The following is a 16482-nucleotide window of genomic DNA, read 5'->3' as shown; positions in this document are numbered from 1 at the left end:
GGGTGAAAGAAAACGAATATTCTTAATATATTTATTGTGTTATAGATATTTTACATTAACATATAGAAAGAACTAACATAGTTGATAAAAATAGTTTAATTAGTGCCATTGCAAAAATAGCATATTTATAAACTAAATCTAAAGAACCTGTACAAAATCTAAAAGGTCTCTAATTAAGTCTTCTTTATCATTTTTGTTTGACAGATAAATGATAAATTATACAACTTGTAGTACATTAATAGATTATCCTCATTTGAGCCACAAAAAATAACACAACTTACTCATGCAAATAAATAAGTAGTAATTCTTACTCTATTCTGATTAAATGATTAGAGTTACATTACAAATTACCAAGATAATTTTAACGAACTAATAGAAAACTTTAGTGTCGAGCAATTCATTGACAAGCATAGTAAAGGCAAATCTGGCTGGACATCATAACATAATAACCGATAATTGATTTATGCCAACGGTTTCTCTTCAGGTATTGTTGGACTGGTCACTACAGAACCGGACCTGGAACGACCTGCTTCGTCCAGACTTTGGGTCGAATTTGAACGGGAAACAACCTTGGTCTGAAACAATCAATTTTATCCACTGATTCATTAATTAATTTGATTCAGGGTGGTACCTTAACGTTTTCGTAGGCGGAGCCCACTTTTTCTTCTATGGATTTGAACGATTCGGAGTGTCTCATCTGACCGATTTTGTTGGTAATGCTTCCGGTGATGCCTCCCAAAACGGATGTTGTTTTTTGATAGCTAAAATCAAAACGCGTTGGCAAATTGCAAAATAATTAGTTGTGGTGTTATGATGGTGTACAATGGTTTCATGTTAAACATTCAAAACTGCAACACATGCATAATATTACAAAAATATTTACAGTGATAACACTGTACAATGTCAAGTTAGTGAGTAAAAAGTACAGACATTTACGTACTAAATTAAATTAAATATGAATATGAACACAAAAGTTAATTTTATGTAGTTACCACATGAGAATACCATTAATGAAATTTTGCCACAAACATGGAAACATGCACTGAATAGTCCCAACAAGGAAATACTTACAGTGGTGCATCAGTAACAGCTTTGGTCACTTGCCCAACTTTAGTTTCCACAGTCTGATATCTGATAAAAAATAAATTCATGCGTTTCTACAAAATCAGCCAAAAATAAACTTAAATAATATATACTAAGTATGGCCTCCCTCCTCGGATAATAATTGTGGGGAGTAAAGAATCTAATAAGAAAAGAAAAATGGCCTGCAGTAAGCAAGTTTTAATTACTGTTGAATCTGCATTTAATCTAATCTTCCTATCTTGAATTAAATAGAAAAATCATGCCAGGAAACCAGCTCGTAATAACTTACACGTTGCTCTCCTTAACATTTTTGATGCCCTGATTGATGTCGTCGGATACCTCCTTCAAGAAGGTGATGCCGAGGTTCCTCTTCAGTTCGGCACTACGTTTCATTTTGGAGGCCAGTACCGTCCTCAAGGTGGCGATCTCGTCGTCGATCTGGGCCAGCTCTTCCCTCCACTCCTTCTCCTGTTGCTCCTTCTCCTCGGGCGTGAGATGGGATAGGTCTGGAGCCACATGATCTCCAGCAATGGATGCCTCCTCTAAACCAACACCATTAGAATTCACAACTTTTTATAGATATCAGAAACTGCATACAATTATTAATCGTTCATTGATATAATACAAAAAAAAACCTTTGTATTTTGGTACTTAAGATAAATTATGGACAATAGGAACGATAATTGTAAAAAAGTGTTTAATTTTACAATTATCAATAGACATTAGATAGTACCTGAGGCATTAAAGGCTTAAATAACAAATAAAAGTTAGTTTCAATGCAATGGATATTGTGGATGCTTTTATTGTAAAAATAACAACAGTACGTCAATTGATTAGACATCAAATTGGGAATTAACTTGCCCACAACGCACACAAATTAGTTTGATCAGATGATTTGACCTTTGAGAGGAATTCAAAGTACTAAAGCAACAAATGGTACTGTGGCTACATACCTAGAAAAATTTTTGTAGATTTTTAAAATACACCAGACAAAAAATATGATAAACACTGACTGTTTATCTGTGACACATGTACTGACGTCTAGCCTAACCTCTACTTAATAAAACACTATAATTAGAAGACTATTAACATACACACACACACATGCCAACTCGGCAATTTGTCTAGCACCAGTGTGTATATTTGTGTTGATGGCTACCAACATAGAACACAATTAAGACCTATGGTACTCACTTATTTTATTTATAATAAACATCGTTCCCAGCAGTGGAATGATAACGCACGATAACGGACCGACTACTGCATTATTCAATGCCTCCAAAGTTTCCTCTCCGTTTATGTTCAATCCTATTATCGGGAGAAACCGTGATTTTTTTCCAACTTGTGTAGCAGTTTGGGTTTGGTCAAGACGCTGCGTGTTTGAGCGATTTCGCGTAAAACAATGTACAATTCTAAAAATATACTGAGTGGAACGGAACACTGATATGCACGGTATGGAATATATCTTCCGTATGCCATGATATAATGTATTTATTAATTCGGCCTATAGCGAGAAATGTGAAAGGTACGACGTCGAATTGTTTTAATCACACAAATAAATTCACTTTTTACTAGTTACTTGTTAATATAGAAGTTAAAAATAATTACCTTTTAATCTAATTGATTATTATTTAATTTAAACACTCTTCTCTAAGTTTTCTATAGTGATTTTCTAAGAATGTTACTTTCTTTATTATTAATTCATATTTAATTATTAATATAAAAATTTATCTTTAAAAAACATTTTATTTTATATCTTCTTTTATTATCTCTAATTTTTTCATTATTATGAAAAGTGGCTTTATTTTATGTTTTTTTTAATGAAAATTATTTTAAAAACTAATTTATTTATATTACATCATACTTTATTAATATTAAGTATATATATCCTGAGGTTTTTGTTGTTATATTATCCTTATACAGTAATAAAAATGGGCGTTATTAAAGAGTAATTCGTAGATATTAAGTGAATTCAAAATTGTTTGAATATTTCTCATTTAATAAGACTGTGCCATACATAAATATTTCAATATTTCTTCATCAAACTCCTCAAAAGGTTGAATTTAATTTACTTGCCTACAATTCAATGTAATAAAGTTTTTCCATATTGATATAGAGGTTAAATTGTAGGGGGTTCCCCTCTTTTTCTCGACCTATTTTCTACGCCACTGAGTATTTTTCAAAATTTTTAAGCTTATTAAATTCATTGTATAATTTAGGAGAAAAATATTCTCTTGATTAATTTTGATTATTACAGTCGTTTTTGAGATATTTTAGATTTAATGTGCACTTCATTTTCTTCAAACATTAAATCTGAAATATCCCCAAAACGGCTGTAATAATCAAAAATAATCAAGATTATCTTTTTTTTTCTAAATTGTGCAAAGAATATAATAAGCTTAATGGTTTTAAAAAATATTCAGTGGCGTAGGAAATAAGGCGAGAAGAAGAGGGGAACCCCCCCAGAATCAATACTATTATATCATTATGGATAATTAACAATTTTTTAAGCAAATCATGTTAATTTAACATATTTTAAAAAATAAATATGTAAAAATCTATATTTATTTTATATTAAGGTTGTAAATGACAAATAAGTAAATTTAAATTGAAGTTAAAAAAACCTTACTCAGAGGTAACAAGTAATTTTATATAAATTAAAAATAACACAATAAAAGTGACATAATTTCAATACGTAGTTCACGGATGATTTATAGGAATAGTCTATTTTATTTGAGGAAATTGTGATCTACTGATCAATTTCTGGTAACTGCATAATCAAATCAGATTCAACACCAAATTTGACTAGTCTAATTTATTCAAATTACGTCATACCACACATTAATGATATTTTAACATTAACTATAAATATTCTTGTGGTTTCTGGTCATTATCCTAATGCAGAATTATACAGTCTAATAAAAATGTATGCCATTAAGCCAATAATCTATAAGTACCAATTATCTTTATTAATATCAATTCAATTCAAACCAATTATGTATCATCAGGAGGTATTCCATATTTCTTATATATTAACTTCTTTCTTCAACGAATTACATGTGTTTTAAATTAATTTGTGGGGTGGACCAAAAGTAGACTCACCGTTGCCGTTCATGCTAATATCTAAGTACTTCCTAAAGTTATTGTCTTTGGGCAGCCTGGCCAGGTACGGCTTGGTCAGATCGCAGTACGTAACGCGAACCTGCCGTCTGAAGTTCCTGCGCTTGAAGAACGTCCTGATGATCGCGTTCGCCTTCTTCACCGTAATAAATTCCGCCTCCACATTAACACTCTCGTCGTTGCCCAACGAGCCCAAACTGTTGCTGTTTATCTCGTCGAAGTCGAGCTGTCGCAAATCGAACAGCTCCAATTCGTTCTCCAATAAGTCGTAGTCGCTCAGGTACTCGTTGTGATCCGGTTCGTCTAAGCTTGGCGTCAACGTACTGTCGTGCGGATTGAAGTACGGGTCTTCTATGTACTCGAGGGAGTTGGGTTCTTCATTTCCGGACATCGTACATGGCGTTGGGGTTGGTTTTTGTTATCACATATTGCGCGACGGAACGAGCAGTACTGGCACGGTTGGCAAATTTTTCGACTACCTGAGCGTTTGGGTACCGTTTCTTTGCCAGCTTTCACCTCATGGTGCCTTAACAATTTGATTAGGCAATCCACAATACCTCTCTCAGGTTAATTAATGTCTAATACAGGAACATAATCTTGCATAACGTAAAAAACAAAGTAGTACCGTTAGATGAATCATAAAGGGGCAGCTGGGCGAAAGTATTGAGAGTAATAAAGGATAATAAGGATTCACGTGACACGTCATAACTCAGAAAAACAAACAGATTGGTTTAAATCTAAGGCAAATTTTCCAATAAACTACAGATTAGTACACTGGATTAGGTTTATTCGATAATAAAAAAATTGAATGTTACTAACTTTATTTGCTTACCTGTTGTTGGACTGATATTGTTCATTTTAATGTTGATTATGTGTCAGGATGAACACAAAACAAACTCTACAAGTCCTTTGCTACAAATAAATAAAAACGAACACGAATTATTGTTGACAGTGGTGAAAAAAATTAAATCGATTTTTGCGAAATCTGTAAACGTTTAGCTGAACTATGATACCGCTCGGTCGGTATTAATGAACCAAATTAAACTACATAACTTAATTTATATCCATTTTAATTAATAAGCGACAAAATGTAAAATATTATCCGTTAGTAATTTTTAATGTCGTATTTTATAAATTGCCAAAATTCAAAAATTCGGGCATTACACAACAGATGACAGCACATGTTCACTTCAATGTCGCCAACTGTTTATAACCCCTAACATTTTCCGTAGTTAGGTTAAGTACAAGAAAAATGTTACGCCTGGCAAATAATTTAAAGAATTTAACACTACAAACACAAGAATTAAGCCCCAATTACACGAACCTCCAGATTTTGAGATGGAGGCGGAAACCACGGTGGTTGCCGGTTGCCAAAAGCAAGATGTTCAGAATACCAAAAAGGCCTGAAACTCCACTGGAAGAAACTCTTGAACTACAACGTTTGTATAATAATTACCGCACGCAAATGAAGTCCATTAGGAGACACCTGTTTTACAAACACAATGTGCAGTTTCAAGCCAGTGAAGACCCAGAGCAACAAAGAAAGATATTCGAGGAAGACTTTGAAAGGTATTTAAAACTATGGGCAAAAACAAATATATTTCAATAATTCTTATTTAATTTAACAGATGTAATGAAATAAACAACAAATGGAATGAGCAGCAAAAGGTGCTAAGAGAGAAACGATTAGAAGAGGAGTTGGAGGCTCAATTAGACTTTGCCAGAAAACGCATTGAAATTGAGTTAATTAAACAGGAAGAGAAACAACAAGAAGCTGATGAATTTGTCAGACAACTGAAAGCAGAAGCTAAGACTTTCATTACTAGAGAAAATATAGATCAAGCCATTGAAAATGCTTTAAATAATCCAGTGGATTATAACTTTGCTTTGACTCCCAGTGGAGAAAAAATTTTCGGCCGGGAAACAACTTACAAAGAAGATAAACAGAAGATTAGTGTAAAACAATAATTTGTTAGAGATTTTAATAAAATGTTACCATTAAAACATAAAATAATTTATTAAAAAAACATAATTATGTAAAAAGTGATTGCAGAAACTCTTCCCTATTCTCCTCCTTATCACTGGTATCCATGTTCTCTTCTGTTTTATCTTTAACACCAATTTTATCCACATATTCTTTGTTGACAGTAACTTTACCCTTCTTTTTCTTATCCAAATTAGCAGTGAAGTAATTGGTTTTCTTCTTGGCCAATTGAATTTCTGCCCTAAGTTTCTGTCTTCTTGCAGCCTTTTCATAAGCTAATCTTTCATGTAAGTGAGGCCACTTAAAGTTGGACAAGTATTTTATGTTCCAGATACAATCATACTGTTTAGATTTCTTTCTTGTGTCTACTTGTGTATTATTTAGAGCTGCCGCCACTTTTTTAGCAACAGACTTTCGTTCAAACTCCACCCAGCCTTCTGTAAACTTTTTGGCCACCTTTCGTTTCTTTTTCTTTTCTCCAGGTTTAGGATCTACAAATATAAATAAATTACACATGGAAATTGCGTAAAAATTATTTATTTATTACCTGTATCTGCCAGTTGTAAATAAACCCGTCCAACTTTGCCGAATTCACTGAATACTTCTCGAATTTTGGTCACATTCATGTAAAGGGGAATTGTTGACAAATATATTATACCGCGTTTAGGAGTCTTTTTCGGTTTTAACGCCTTTGAAGAGCCTGACACCGGTTCTTCATTGTCTGATTCTTCCTTGTTTGTTGTCATTTTCCTGCAGTGATTTCTTGCACACTTCTGCAGTTGTTTGTGTGTAACACGTTAAATAGTTAGGTTAGGTCGAGAATTGGGAGGGAGAAAACGTGGTAAATTTAAATTTTGGTATGTGATAATTTATTAATATTAAAATATTTATTATTCTTCTTAAAATCGAAGATAATTGTTATTGTATATAAATTATAATTAGATAATGTATTTGTGGATGTAAGCTAAGAATCAACATACGTAATTATAACGTTTTGACTAAAATTGTTGTGATGATCAGTGTGGCCATTCAGCAAACCGACTTTCTGTGAACTCGATACTTGTTGCAGTTGGGTTCCGATTCGGAAACCGAACCGTGCCGAGCCAAAGGTGTCGAACGTGTCTAACGGAAATAACCAATTCACATAAAGTCGGTTTGCTGAATGGCCACACTGGTGATGATATAATCTTAAGGGAAGAATCAGTTAATGAGTAAACGGGTTATCGGTAACACGTGTTCTCGTTGTAATAACAAAAATTTGTTGTTTTACTTATGAAAATTTAGGCTTTTACATTTTTATAGATTTTATTAGGACTGGGAAATAAGGTAATAATAAAACCACTAAGAAATAAGATGACTTACAATATATATACAGTTTATTGCCTAATATCTACACACACAAATAAAAAAGTTAATAATAAATGTATAAAAATTACGTTATTAAAAATTAAAAATCTACGCTGCGAAAATGGCACGTTAATTAATATCACAATCATAAATATTGCATCTCTATACAAAAGTATATACAAAAACTTAAATTCAAATAAATTTGAAACATTTCTGCTTGTCATGCGGTATTCGAGTTTTAAATAGTATTGAGTCTGCCCGAAATTGAGTATTTAATAACGGTGTGTATCCAAAAACCTAAAACAGAATTGTTGTATTGAAAATATGTCAATATACAATGATATCTTACTTGTGAGAAGAAGTTAATGCATTTGTGTCTTTCTTGGAAGTGTGTGTCGTCTTCTGATAAACTTTGTGGACATCCTGGACATCTGAAAGTCCATCTAGATGTTACTTTTACTGGAGGTTGTCTTGTAATGTGGCTAACAAGGAAATTCATGGCTATATCTTCACAGTTCATATACTCATCCACTTTATCTCTAATTGCCTGGGGCAAATATTTCCAATACAGGTGCAAATAATGCCTGTAATAATACACATGTAAGTATTTATTAGTTAGTGCATTAGTGTAGTGATTTACCTATGTAAGAAGGCTGCTCCAGTAAGTACCATGCTGAGCTCACAGCTGTAGTTGGAGTTGTACAACCAGGAGTTTTTGGTGTTGACGTCCCAGGCGTGATACCTCCCGGGGAACCCCACAATCCTGCTCCTGTGCTCGCGCCACACCCTAAACCCGAACAGAATCTCGTCGTGGCGTAAGTGGGCGTCGTCGTCCACAGATAAAATAGCCTCCGTATTCAAAATATCTAAAGGCAAAAACCTGTTATTTAATGAATTTCGGGCCGCCTTTACTATGTGAACCGGCGCTCCGATATCGGGCCATCTGAGCTCTGGACTCGGGGGACGTGGTGAGTTCCACACAACCACCACGGAGTTTAAGTAAGGGAGGCCTCGCAAACGGGCTATGGAGTCGATCAGGACTTGTTCACGCTCGTAGGTCAGCAACAGAACTGTGAACTGTTCGCGGGGGTTGTTTCCTCCTAAAGCTTCCGAGAATTCCTTTCCAGCTCCTGAAAAAGTAAAGTGTTGATTGAAAATTAATTAAGAAAAACAGGGGAATATAATTTTTACCTCCGGATCCTTGACCAATGGGCCTAAACCCTCTCCCCGACCCCATGAATTTGGCGTCCGACGGCAGAATTGGGTCCATCGGCGTCGCGGCGTACAACCTAAAAGGGTCACCCCAGTCGTTCCAAATCTCATGTCCTTGGGTCAACATTAAACTGTAGTTCCTCCTGTAAGCTGGACTGTTATAGGGTAACTCCAATGGACCCAAACTCTCCTCCTGTTCAGTGTCCACCGCCACAGAGACCAGAATAGGCTGGAATGTCTCGTTGAAGACGCTCGTAGCCGCCACGGTTTCCGCCGGGATGGCCGGAATGTTCAACCTGTTGCGCAGCACAGCCACGATAGTGTCTAGGGTGCTTTGCACTGAGGCCAGATACTTTTCCCACACCAGTCTGCCCTGCTTCCTAAACAAAATTACATCCTCATCAGGTATTGCCCTTAAAAGGAAATGTAACTCGGTGATTCGGGCCCTGGGCAGGAAAATAGCCACCCTTCTCCACTGTATGACCTCATTGTACGCCAAAGTGACTTGGTCGCCCCCAACTATGACGGGTATGGCTGCAGCCCTCAGTGCTTCATAAATCCTAGCCTCAAGGAGAGTGGTGGTGATCAACTCCGGGGTTCCGGGGGCGAAAATCAGCACGAACGTCGACTCCTTCAGTATCGCCCTCCTCGAACTATCTGTACCGCACAGAGCCCAATCCTGTGGGGCAGTATTCGTATTGTCGTCGCTGGCCAACACACATTCAAACTCAAACAAGAACTTATCGGACGTGTTCGTCTTTTCTAGGTCTTTCAGGTGTTCCAATATGAACTTGTCAAGCTCCAGATTTTCTTTGGCCATATCCGAATCGTCGGGGCCGTAAACGTTAGTAGGAACGGAACCGTGACTCTTCATTTCACCTTGGAAAGTCAATAAGTACTTGCGCCTGCTCGGGACCATGGGGGCACATTCCTGCCATACGTCTCCGCCCGGCGGGCCCAAAACGGGCGACACAACCAGGTCAAAGTCGGGACGGAAGTTTTTATACGTGAAGGTGGACTGGACTAGTATGGCACGTCCTGAAAATAATTAATTATTGTTTGGTAAACCTGTACTGTTAAATTATAATGCTAACATAAGTATAAGATAAGTGGATTTATCTAAAAATGAGTCAATACGAATTATTTACTTTAATTTTTAAGTACATACCTGTATCTATGTTGGAGAAAATATCTCCTGATGCAGCAGTTAGGTCCCTCCTGGCCAGATTAAGCAAAACATGATTCCTACCATCTCCACCCCAATAGGGAAGCCTTTTCAAGGCAGCTGAATCCAAAGGTGGCAAATTTAAATGGTTACCTACATTGTCACTGACATCATCAGTGTCTCTAAGTGCTTCCCCAACTAGCACCAAAAAAACACAGGCCTCCTTGGGATCTGTGGTCAAGTGTGGGTTGTACCCCAAAGTCTGCTTCAGGGTTGTTTTTAGAAACCCATCCACATCCCAGCCATAGTTCATGACTGGGTACTGATCTGGGTCATACAAATAGACTGGAAATCCAGATGTTAGGGAACATCTGGAGTGGTCAAAGCATGAAAACATCCTGCAATTTCTCGACAAACCTGCTGGTAAAGGTGGCAGATTTTCAGGAAGAATGTTAGCAGTTAATTTCTTTGGCAGTGCCAAATCTGGTGTGTTCTGTTGCAGGGCTTCCATTTGAGCAACTTGGGCTTGTTCTACTGAGATCTTTAACCTGTTGAGAGTAGTTTGTTGGTGGATTATCTCCTGTTTCAGTTCATCTATTGTTTTGGTGTAGGATTGCATGTCCTGCAATAGTTTCTGTCTTTTTTGTTCCATGTCTCTTAATTCACTCAAAACTGACCCTCTAATCCTTATTAATTCTTCTACACCCACTTTGAGATCGAAATTTTGATTGAAATTAAAATCGTCGGACACATCTATGTGCGACAAAAGACTAGCTGAGTTTGTGTTAGAACGTTCTATCCTGGATAAATAAAAATGCATGATAACGGGTGTGAATATTAACACTGCGATCACTAAAATCACAATTCTGGACATTCTCATATGTGCCAGCCAGTGGCAAAAATCGCGTTGGTGCTCTGATATGAGCATTATGCCGCATTCACTGAAATTTTCACAAGCACTCCATTAACACAACATTAAATTTTAAGTCAATAAATCAAAAGGAATTAGAGTTCCGGGGTTGGACATTTTAACTTTGTTTACATTTGCACTACCATAACATAACCTAGTTCCTACAGATGACGCAAATGATTTATTTTAAACTGAATAATTTTTAAGTCGTAGTTACATTTCTTATTAGGAATAAGTGGTTTATTTATGTATTTTTTATGTATTATTCGTTCGTTCGTACTTTAACTGAACGATTGCTGTCACCGCTACCACTGACAGATAAAAAGTAACCAGATGAGTCCGATTAAATCCCTAAACATAATCACTACTGCATATACAGTGGTGGCCAAAGAAAAGTATAGTGCCCTAATGCATATACAGTGGTAGTCAATCGAGAATCTCGACATTTTTATCCTTTAACAAAGTTTAAACAACTTCTTATAAATCTTTAAAAATGTAAAATACAAAATATTGCTTTTGTTATTCCTTAGTTATCTAGTTTACGTCAAATACTAAGAAATTTTGGTTAAATATTAAAAATTATATTATGTGTAATGGGTATTATTAGATATTTACGTAATAAATTTATCAAATTATATATTTAGGTTCATAATTTATAAGAATAACAAAAAGATAAAAGTAATTTTAGACATCATGACAAGTGCAATTTGATGGTTAAATAAGTTTAAATAAAACCACAAATCTAAAAAAATAATATATATTATACAATTCATTTAAAAAAATTCAATTACAAACAATAATTCCCTATTCACATTCGGGTACGAATTAGGACGCCTCCAGAGAATGAAACGATAAATGGTCCATTTTCTTGGATTCGGCCTTCTCGTCGGACACGTTCCTCACACTGGACAAATCCGAGTCGCCGGAGAACGCCTGCACAAGCGACACTTTGCGCTGCACCGGAGTCGACGTCCTTTGCTCAGTCTTTTCCTGCGACTTGCTGTGTATCGACGACAAGTCTGAAAACTCACCCAATAAGCTGTTAGATGTGTTCGATGCGAGTGTGCTCGAGGAGATCTTTTTAATTAACTGTTGTCGCAAGTAGTTGACTAAGTTGGAGTCGCGTTTGGTGTTTGCTCTACCTGATTTTTGTCCCGGCTCCGAGTCGGTGCTGCTGGAACACAACGCCAGAGCTTCTTTAGTTTTGTGAAGGGTCGGGATCGCCCATTCCATGCCGATGCTCTTCAACATCGCCTCTATGGATTCTATGTCGTCGCTGGAGCTTGAACCTAGGGTGGATATAGTTTTGGATGTCGTCCCCGATTTATTCGACTGCTCCATGACTTTTTTGACCTCCTCCAGAGAAGAGTCAGTTGTGGTTGAAATACTAGACTTCTTTAAAGTACTATCTGAGGTAGACTTTAGATCCATAAATTCAGTTTTGGTAGAAACATGACTTTCACCTTCTTGAATGGCGCTTAGTTCATGGGGAAAACCTGAAATGTTTTGGTTGAACCTCTTTGCTACTATAAGACCTTTACTTGGAGGCGGCTTCTTTTTGGTGTCTTCAAGGGGTAGAAACTTGGGGAGTTTTGGAATGTTTGCCAAAATACTATTCATCATAAAGGGCGGATCCTTGTCGGTGTCGTTTTGCACACTTTTCTCTGCTTTAAGCTTTTCTGGAGGACTATTTACCAGACTGTGGAGTCTTTTCAGTAATTCATCATCATTTGCTACTGGTTCATCCTTTTGCATTTGTAGCTCATCCTCCTTGAACTTCCTTAACTTTTTGGCTAGGTCCATATCTATTTCCAGCAACTTATTCATGGATGCTTCATCCTTGCCACTGGCTGTGGAGCTCGACTTAGCCGTAGACGAGTTATTAATATCAAAATAAACAGTAGAATCCTTCTCAATAGATTTATTGGAGTCGGGCGGTCCAGACGTTTGGCCTCCAATAATCTGATTTCTCTCTTCACGCAGCTTCTGTATCATGGCAGCCAAATTTTCAATTTTCTTGCTCGTGGTATTAGTAATTTCGGCATATTGCTGGGCACAATTTGTCCTGCAGTCCACGACAGTACTCGATTCATCTAAAACGGTCGACGATTTGGATGGGTCAGGCTGAAAATAGTCTTTAGGAAACTTACTTTGGGGGCATATTGGAACATCACAGCTACCGTTCAGAATACTTTCTTGGGTTACGTCTTTGTCTTGGGACGTGCTCAAATTTTCCAAAACTTCTGGTCTAGTTTTAATAATCTGCTTCAGCAGTTCATGTACTGGATTTGGGGGGATATTCGTTTCTATTTCTACGACGCTTTGGTCGGGGGTTGTGACGGAACTTGAAGATACGCCCAAGTTATCCATAACAAAACGTGGCACAGACAACAATCTTTCCACTAAAGCTTGTATGTTGACGTCCTCGTCTGAGCTTGTTTCCAAACGTTTTGTTCTGGACTCACTATTTCTTTGCTGAGGTTTCCTGCGTAAGTCATACAGTGATTCGTTGGAAGCTTGTGAAAGCTCTGGAGGACTGAAATAGGAAGTAGAGGAAGTGGAAGTTTTATTAAAAGTATCCCTCCAGGATAACGATTTATCTTTTGGTAGAACTTTATGACTAATTGGTTTAATTGGTTTAGTGGGTGATTTTTTACGTGGTGATTTAACTAGAGGTTTTTCAACAACAGGTTTTGGTGGAGGTTTTGCTGGTTTTTCTTCCTCAGGTTTCAGACTTGTAATTTTTAATGGTTCAGTTATGACTTTGCCATCTTGAATTTCAACTTCTTTCCCGTCGTTAATTTTTATCAGTATTTTAACTGGTTCAACCTCAGCTTCCTTGCAACCACAGGGAGTGTGTAGCTTTGGGCACATTATTTTATCTTCCGATTTTTCTTTCGGTGCCGTATCTTTTTCAGTCTCCTCTGGTCCCACCTGCAAGACCTTATCCTTGACTGGTTTTGGTGATGTTTGTGTACTAATATTTTGTAAAACCAAAACATTTTTGGGGTATCTTGGTCGTTGTTTTGAAAGTAATTTGTCTGATTCACTTTCTTCAGTTTGAGTAGTTTGTTTTTTAGGTTTTGAGCTTCTCCCCTTGTTCTTAGACTTCTTCTTGGGTGCCTCCTCAGACTCATCCAGGTCATTTAAGTCCCTTAACATTTGTATGACACTTTCGTCTCTAGGCAGCTTTTTAATTTCTTCAATGAGCTGCTTCTTTTGCATATCGAGGCTTCGCAACAACTCCTTGAATTGGGATTTTCTGTCGCGATATGTGCTTTCCGACATTGCATTGATCATGTGTTGAACTTCTTCTGCTGAGAACAACTGAGACTGGTTTTGATTCATTGTCCAACTTCCTACATCTTTCCCAGAAGAGTCACGTTCCTGCCTTCTTCTGACGTCACTTTTATCCTTTTTCGAGTTTAGGGTGACAACTTTGGGCTCCAAGTTTGGAAAACTTTTAATGTAAGCGTTTTCCAAGTGGTTCTGCTTCTTCCTCTCCAACTCCTTTAGTCTTTCTTCATTCATGTGATACTCAGGCCTGTCAGTGTGCAGTTTGGCCAGTCGTTCCTGTTTTTGAAGTAACGGCAGCTTCTGCATCATTTCCCTGTAATCTTTCTGTACTTTTTCCCTCTCCAACGCCTTCTTGGCACGGTCCTGGGCTTCCTTGTCCCTTTGTTTCATTTTCTCCCGGTATTCCCGTTCCGTAGGTAATCCGGGGTCAATTTCAATATCATTTAGGCCGATTTTATCCACCGATATTTCCTGTAACGATTTACCTTCGTATTTGTTGGTGTGTTCATAGTAACTTACTTTGTTGGAGTCGAGGGAGGCGGTCGATTTGGAGACGGGTAAGTCCGCATTTTTTAAATTAATTTTAGGTTTTTGGGGTATTTCAGTCTTGGATATGTTCGTTGGTTTTGACGTTTGTGCAATATTATCAGTCTTTTTGCCGCAACAGTTACAATAAGTATAATTTTCTTTACTACAAGGACAATGTGCTTTGCTCAATTGGAGCGCAATTGGTTCAAGATTTTTACAGCAACAGCTGCAATAAGTATACCCAGCTCGTGCACAATCACATGAGATGTCGTTGTTCAAATTTCTCGTAATAATTGCGTCACGTACTTTCGTGGAGGTCTGTAACAAAGGGGGGTTGTCTGCGGCTATTGTATCGCAATAATCTGGCTGACTGGCCATTATGGTGCGTCTTTTAATCCTGTCCGATATTCGGGAGTCGTAATATTCGGGTCCGCATGGTGCTCTTGCTAGAGGAGGGGGCTCCGTTTCCACGTTAGAACATTGTACACCTATGCTTGCCTGATGAACTTCATTTGAATGGTTTTGTGTGGTCTTGCTTGGAAACTGGTTGCATTGGTCCATTAAAATTTTTGGTTGTGCTGAAAATACATGCATATAATAAAAGAAAACTACAAAATAATATAAAACCTTTTGCTACATCCTGATCACAGGAACTAATAGAAATGTCGTCGGATTCTTCTGGTATATCAGGTAGACCACCATCAGAAACAAAGACATCATCTAAATTGTCCCCACAAGTACTATTGGAGGTGCCAGTACCTTGTGGTACAGTAATACTGATATTTGTGGAACTTGGCTTCTTTACTTTACTACTTACAATTTTTTTGGGAGAATTTCTTTTAATATTAGCCATTCTTGACACTCTAAAATGGAACATTATACACAAATTTTGATGTAAATTACTTTAATTTTACCTTGAAGCCTCCATACTTTTTACTTGACTTTTTCTGTTTTTAATTGCTTGTTTTTCAGCATCTTTTACCGCCTTCTCATTTTCCAAGCTCCTTTGCGCCACTTGTTCCCGTTCAGCTGCCCTCTCACTGCTTCTTTGCCTCTCTAATTTATCCTCAATTTCTTCTAGGACCACATCATCAGCTTCCTTGTGCCCCATCCCAATCTCGTCCAGAGCCTCCTTGTACTGTGTCTGCAGTTCTAGCAGCTTCCTGTTTTGCCAGCTCTTCAGTTTCTGCTTACCATCCTTCTCGATCTCATTCATTTGCTTCTCCTTTTCCTTTTTCACTTTGTTACGAACATTCTCAGCAATATCTTTGGACTGCTGTCGTACCTGTTGCAGCCGCATGAGCCGCCTCTTATCGAAATCCGACTTCGACTGATACGTATCGGATGCGGTGACCATTTTTCCTTTGTGTATTTTCACCGGGTTTCCACTAACAGTAACATTTATCGACATTGTAGCCGTTAACAAACATAACCTTAACAGCACTACCGGCCCAGAAAACGCATGTTAAGATTTAAAACAACGGTTAAACACTTTAAAAACTATACAGACAAATCGCGAGTAACATTAATAAAACTTGAAAAAACAGAATTTGACACATTTCAAAAAAAACAAACAAACAAGTGTCAGTTTTAAATTTGATGTTAGTGACGGTTTTTTTACAAACTGAGTGCAGTTTCCTGTAATTGTAGTTGGAGCTGTTGATCATAGATGGCGCACACTTCCATAATGGCGGTTTGTTTAATAACAAACATAGTATTTGTTTATTAGTTTTTTTATAGTGGCAAATACTTTTGCGAAAGTTTGTTTGTTTGTGCATTTGTTGACTACATTTTTGTGAGTAAGCAGGTATTTATATAATTATGTGTTTCTTTATA

The 16482-nt window shown here is 37.0% G+C and overlaps 5 protein-coding genes across 9 annotated transcripts; 1 reads left to right on the top strand and 4 right to left on the bottom strand.

The window, feature by feature from the left end:
* Positions 1–17: 17 nt before the first annotated feature.
* LOC109596358 (tumor protein D52) lies at positions 18–4774 on the bottom strand. Of its 2 annotated transcripts, XM_020011890.2 has the most exons (5): positions 4186–4732; positions 1373–1625; positions 1072–1131; positions 632–761; positions 18–575 (listed from the first exon to the last, which is right to left on the bottom strand). In XM_020011890.2, the coding sequence occupies exons 1-5, from the start codon at positions 4592–4594 to the stop codon at positions 462–464; spliced, it is 966 nt and encodes a 321-aa protein (XP_019867449.2). In that variant the 5' UTR covers positions 4595–4732; the 3' UTR covers positions 18–461. The 2 variants fall into 2 exon arrangements, with proteins under 2 accessions (XP_019867449.2, XP_049821964.1); XM_049966007.1 differs by lacking the exon at positions 1072–1131 and having other exon boundaries at positions 4186–4774.
* Positions 4775–5391: 617 nt separating this feature from the next.
* LOC109596364 (probable 28S ribosomal protein S26, mitochondrial) lies at positions 5392–6217 on the top strand. The gene is made up of 2 exons (XM_020011897.2): positions 5392–5772; positions 5832–6217. The coding sequence occupies exons 1-2, from the start codon at positions 5456–5458 to the stop codon at positions 6169–6171; spliced, it is 657 nt and encodes a 218-aa protein (XP_019867456.1). The 5' UTR covers positions 5392–5455; the 3' UTR covers positions 6172–6217.
* On the bottom strand, positions 6202–6994 carry LOC109596365 (activator of basal transcription 1). Its single transcript, XM_020011898.2, has 2 exons — positions 6735–6994; positions 6202–6678 (listed from the first exon to the last, which is right to left on the bottom strand). Exons 1-2 carry the CDS (start codon positions 6931–6933, stop codon positions 6236–6238), a joined length of 642 nt encoding a protein of 213 aa, XP_019867457.1. The 5' UTR covers positions 6934–6994; the 3' UTR covers positions 6202–6235.
* Positions 6995–7536: 542 nt separating this feature from the next.
* Positions 7537–11109, bottom strand: LOC109596360 (exostosin-3). The gene is made up of 5 exons (XM_020011891.2): positions 9915–11109; positions 8726–9784; positions 8175–8664; positions 7884–8118; positions 7537–7831 (listed from the first exon to the last, which is right to left on the bottom strand). The coding sequence occupies exons 1-5, from the start codon at positions 10837–10839 to the stop codon at positions 7727–7729; spliced, it is 2814 nt and encodes a 937-aa protein (XP_019867450.1). The 5' UTR covers positions 10840–11109; the 3' UTR covers positions 7537–7726.
* A 453-nt stretch (positions 11110–11562) lies between these two features.
* On the bottom strand, positions 11563–16227 carry LOC109596352 (nucleolar protein dao-5). 4 transcript variants are annotated; one of them, XM_049966328.1, is made up of 4 exons: positions 15561–16227; positions 15274–15509; positions 11964–15224; positions 11563–11840 (listed from the first exon to the last, which is right to left on the bottom strand). In XM_049966328.1, exons 1-4 carry the CDS (start codon positions 16055–16057, stop codon positions 11647–11649), a joined length of 4188 nt encoding a protein of 1395 aa, XP_049822285.1. In that variant the 5' UTR covers positions 16058–16227; the 3' UTR covers positions 11563–11646. The 4 variants fall into 4 exon arrangements, with proteins under 4 accessions (XP_049822285.1, XP_049822284.1, XP_049822283.1 ...); XM_049966327.1 differs by having other exon boundaries at positions 11563–12914; positions 12972–15224; XM_049966326.1 differs by having other exon boundaries at positions 11563–14589; positions 14638–15224.
* Between the last annotated feature and the right edge of the window lie 255 nt (positions 16228–16482).

This window comes from Aethina tumida, chromosome 4 (genome assembly GCF_024364675.1).
Source record: "Aethina tumida isolate Nest 87 chromosome 4, icAetTumi1.1, whole genome shotgun sequence".
Taxonomy (NCBI): domain Eukaryota; kingdom Metazoa; phylum Arthropoda; class Insecta; order Coleoptera; family Nitidulidae; genus Aethina; species Aethina tumida.
The sequence above is the reverse complement of the archived record's forward strand: the minus strand, read 5'-3'. Positions and strand labels throughout refer to the sequence as shown.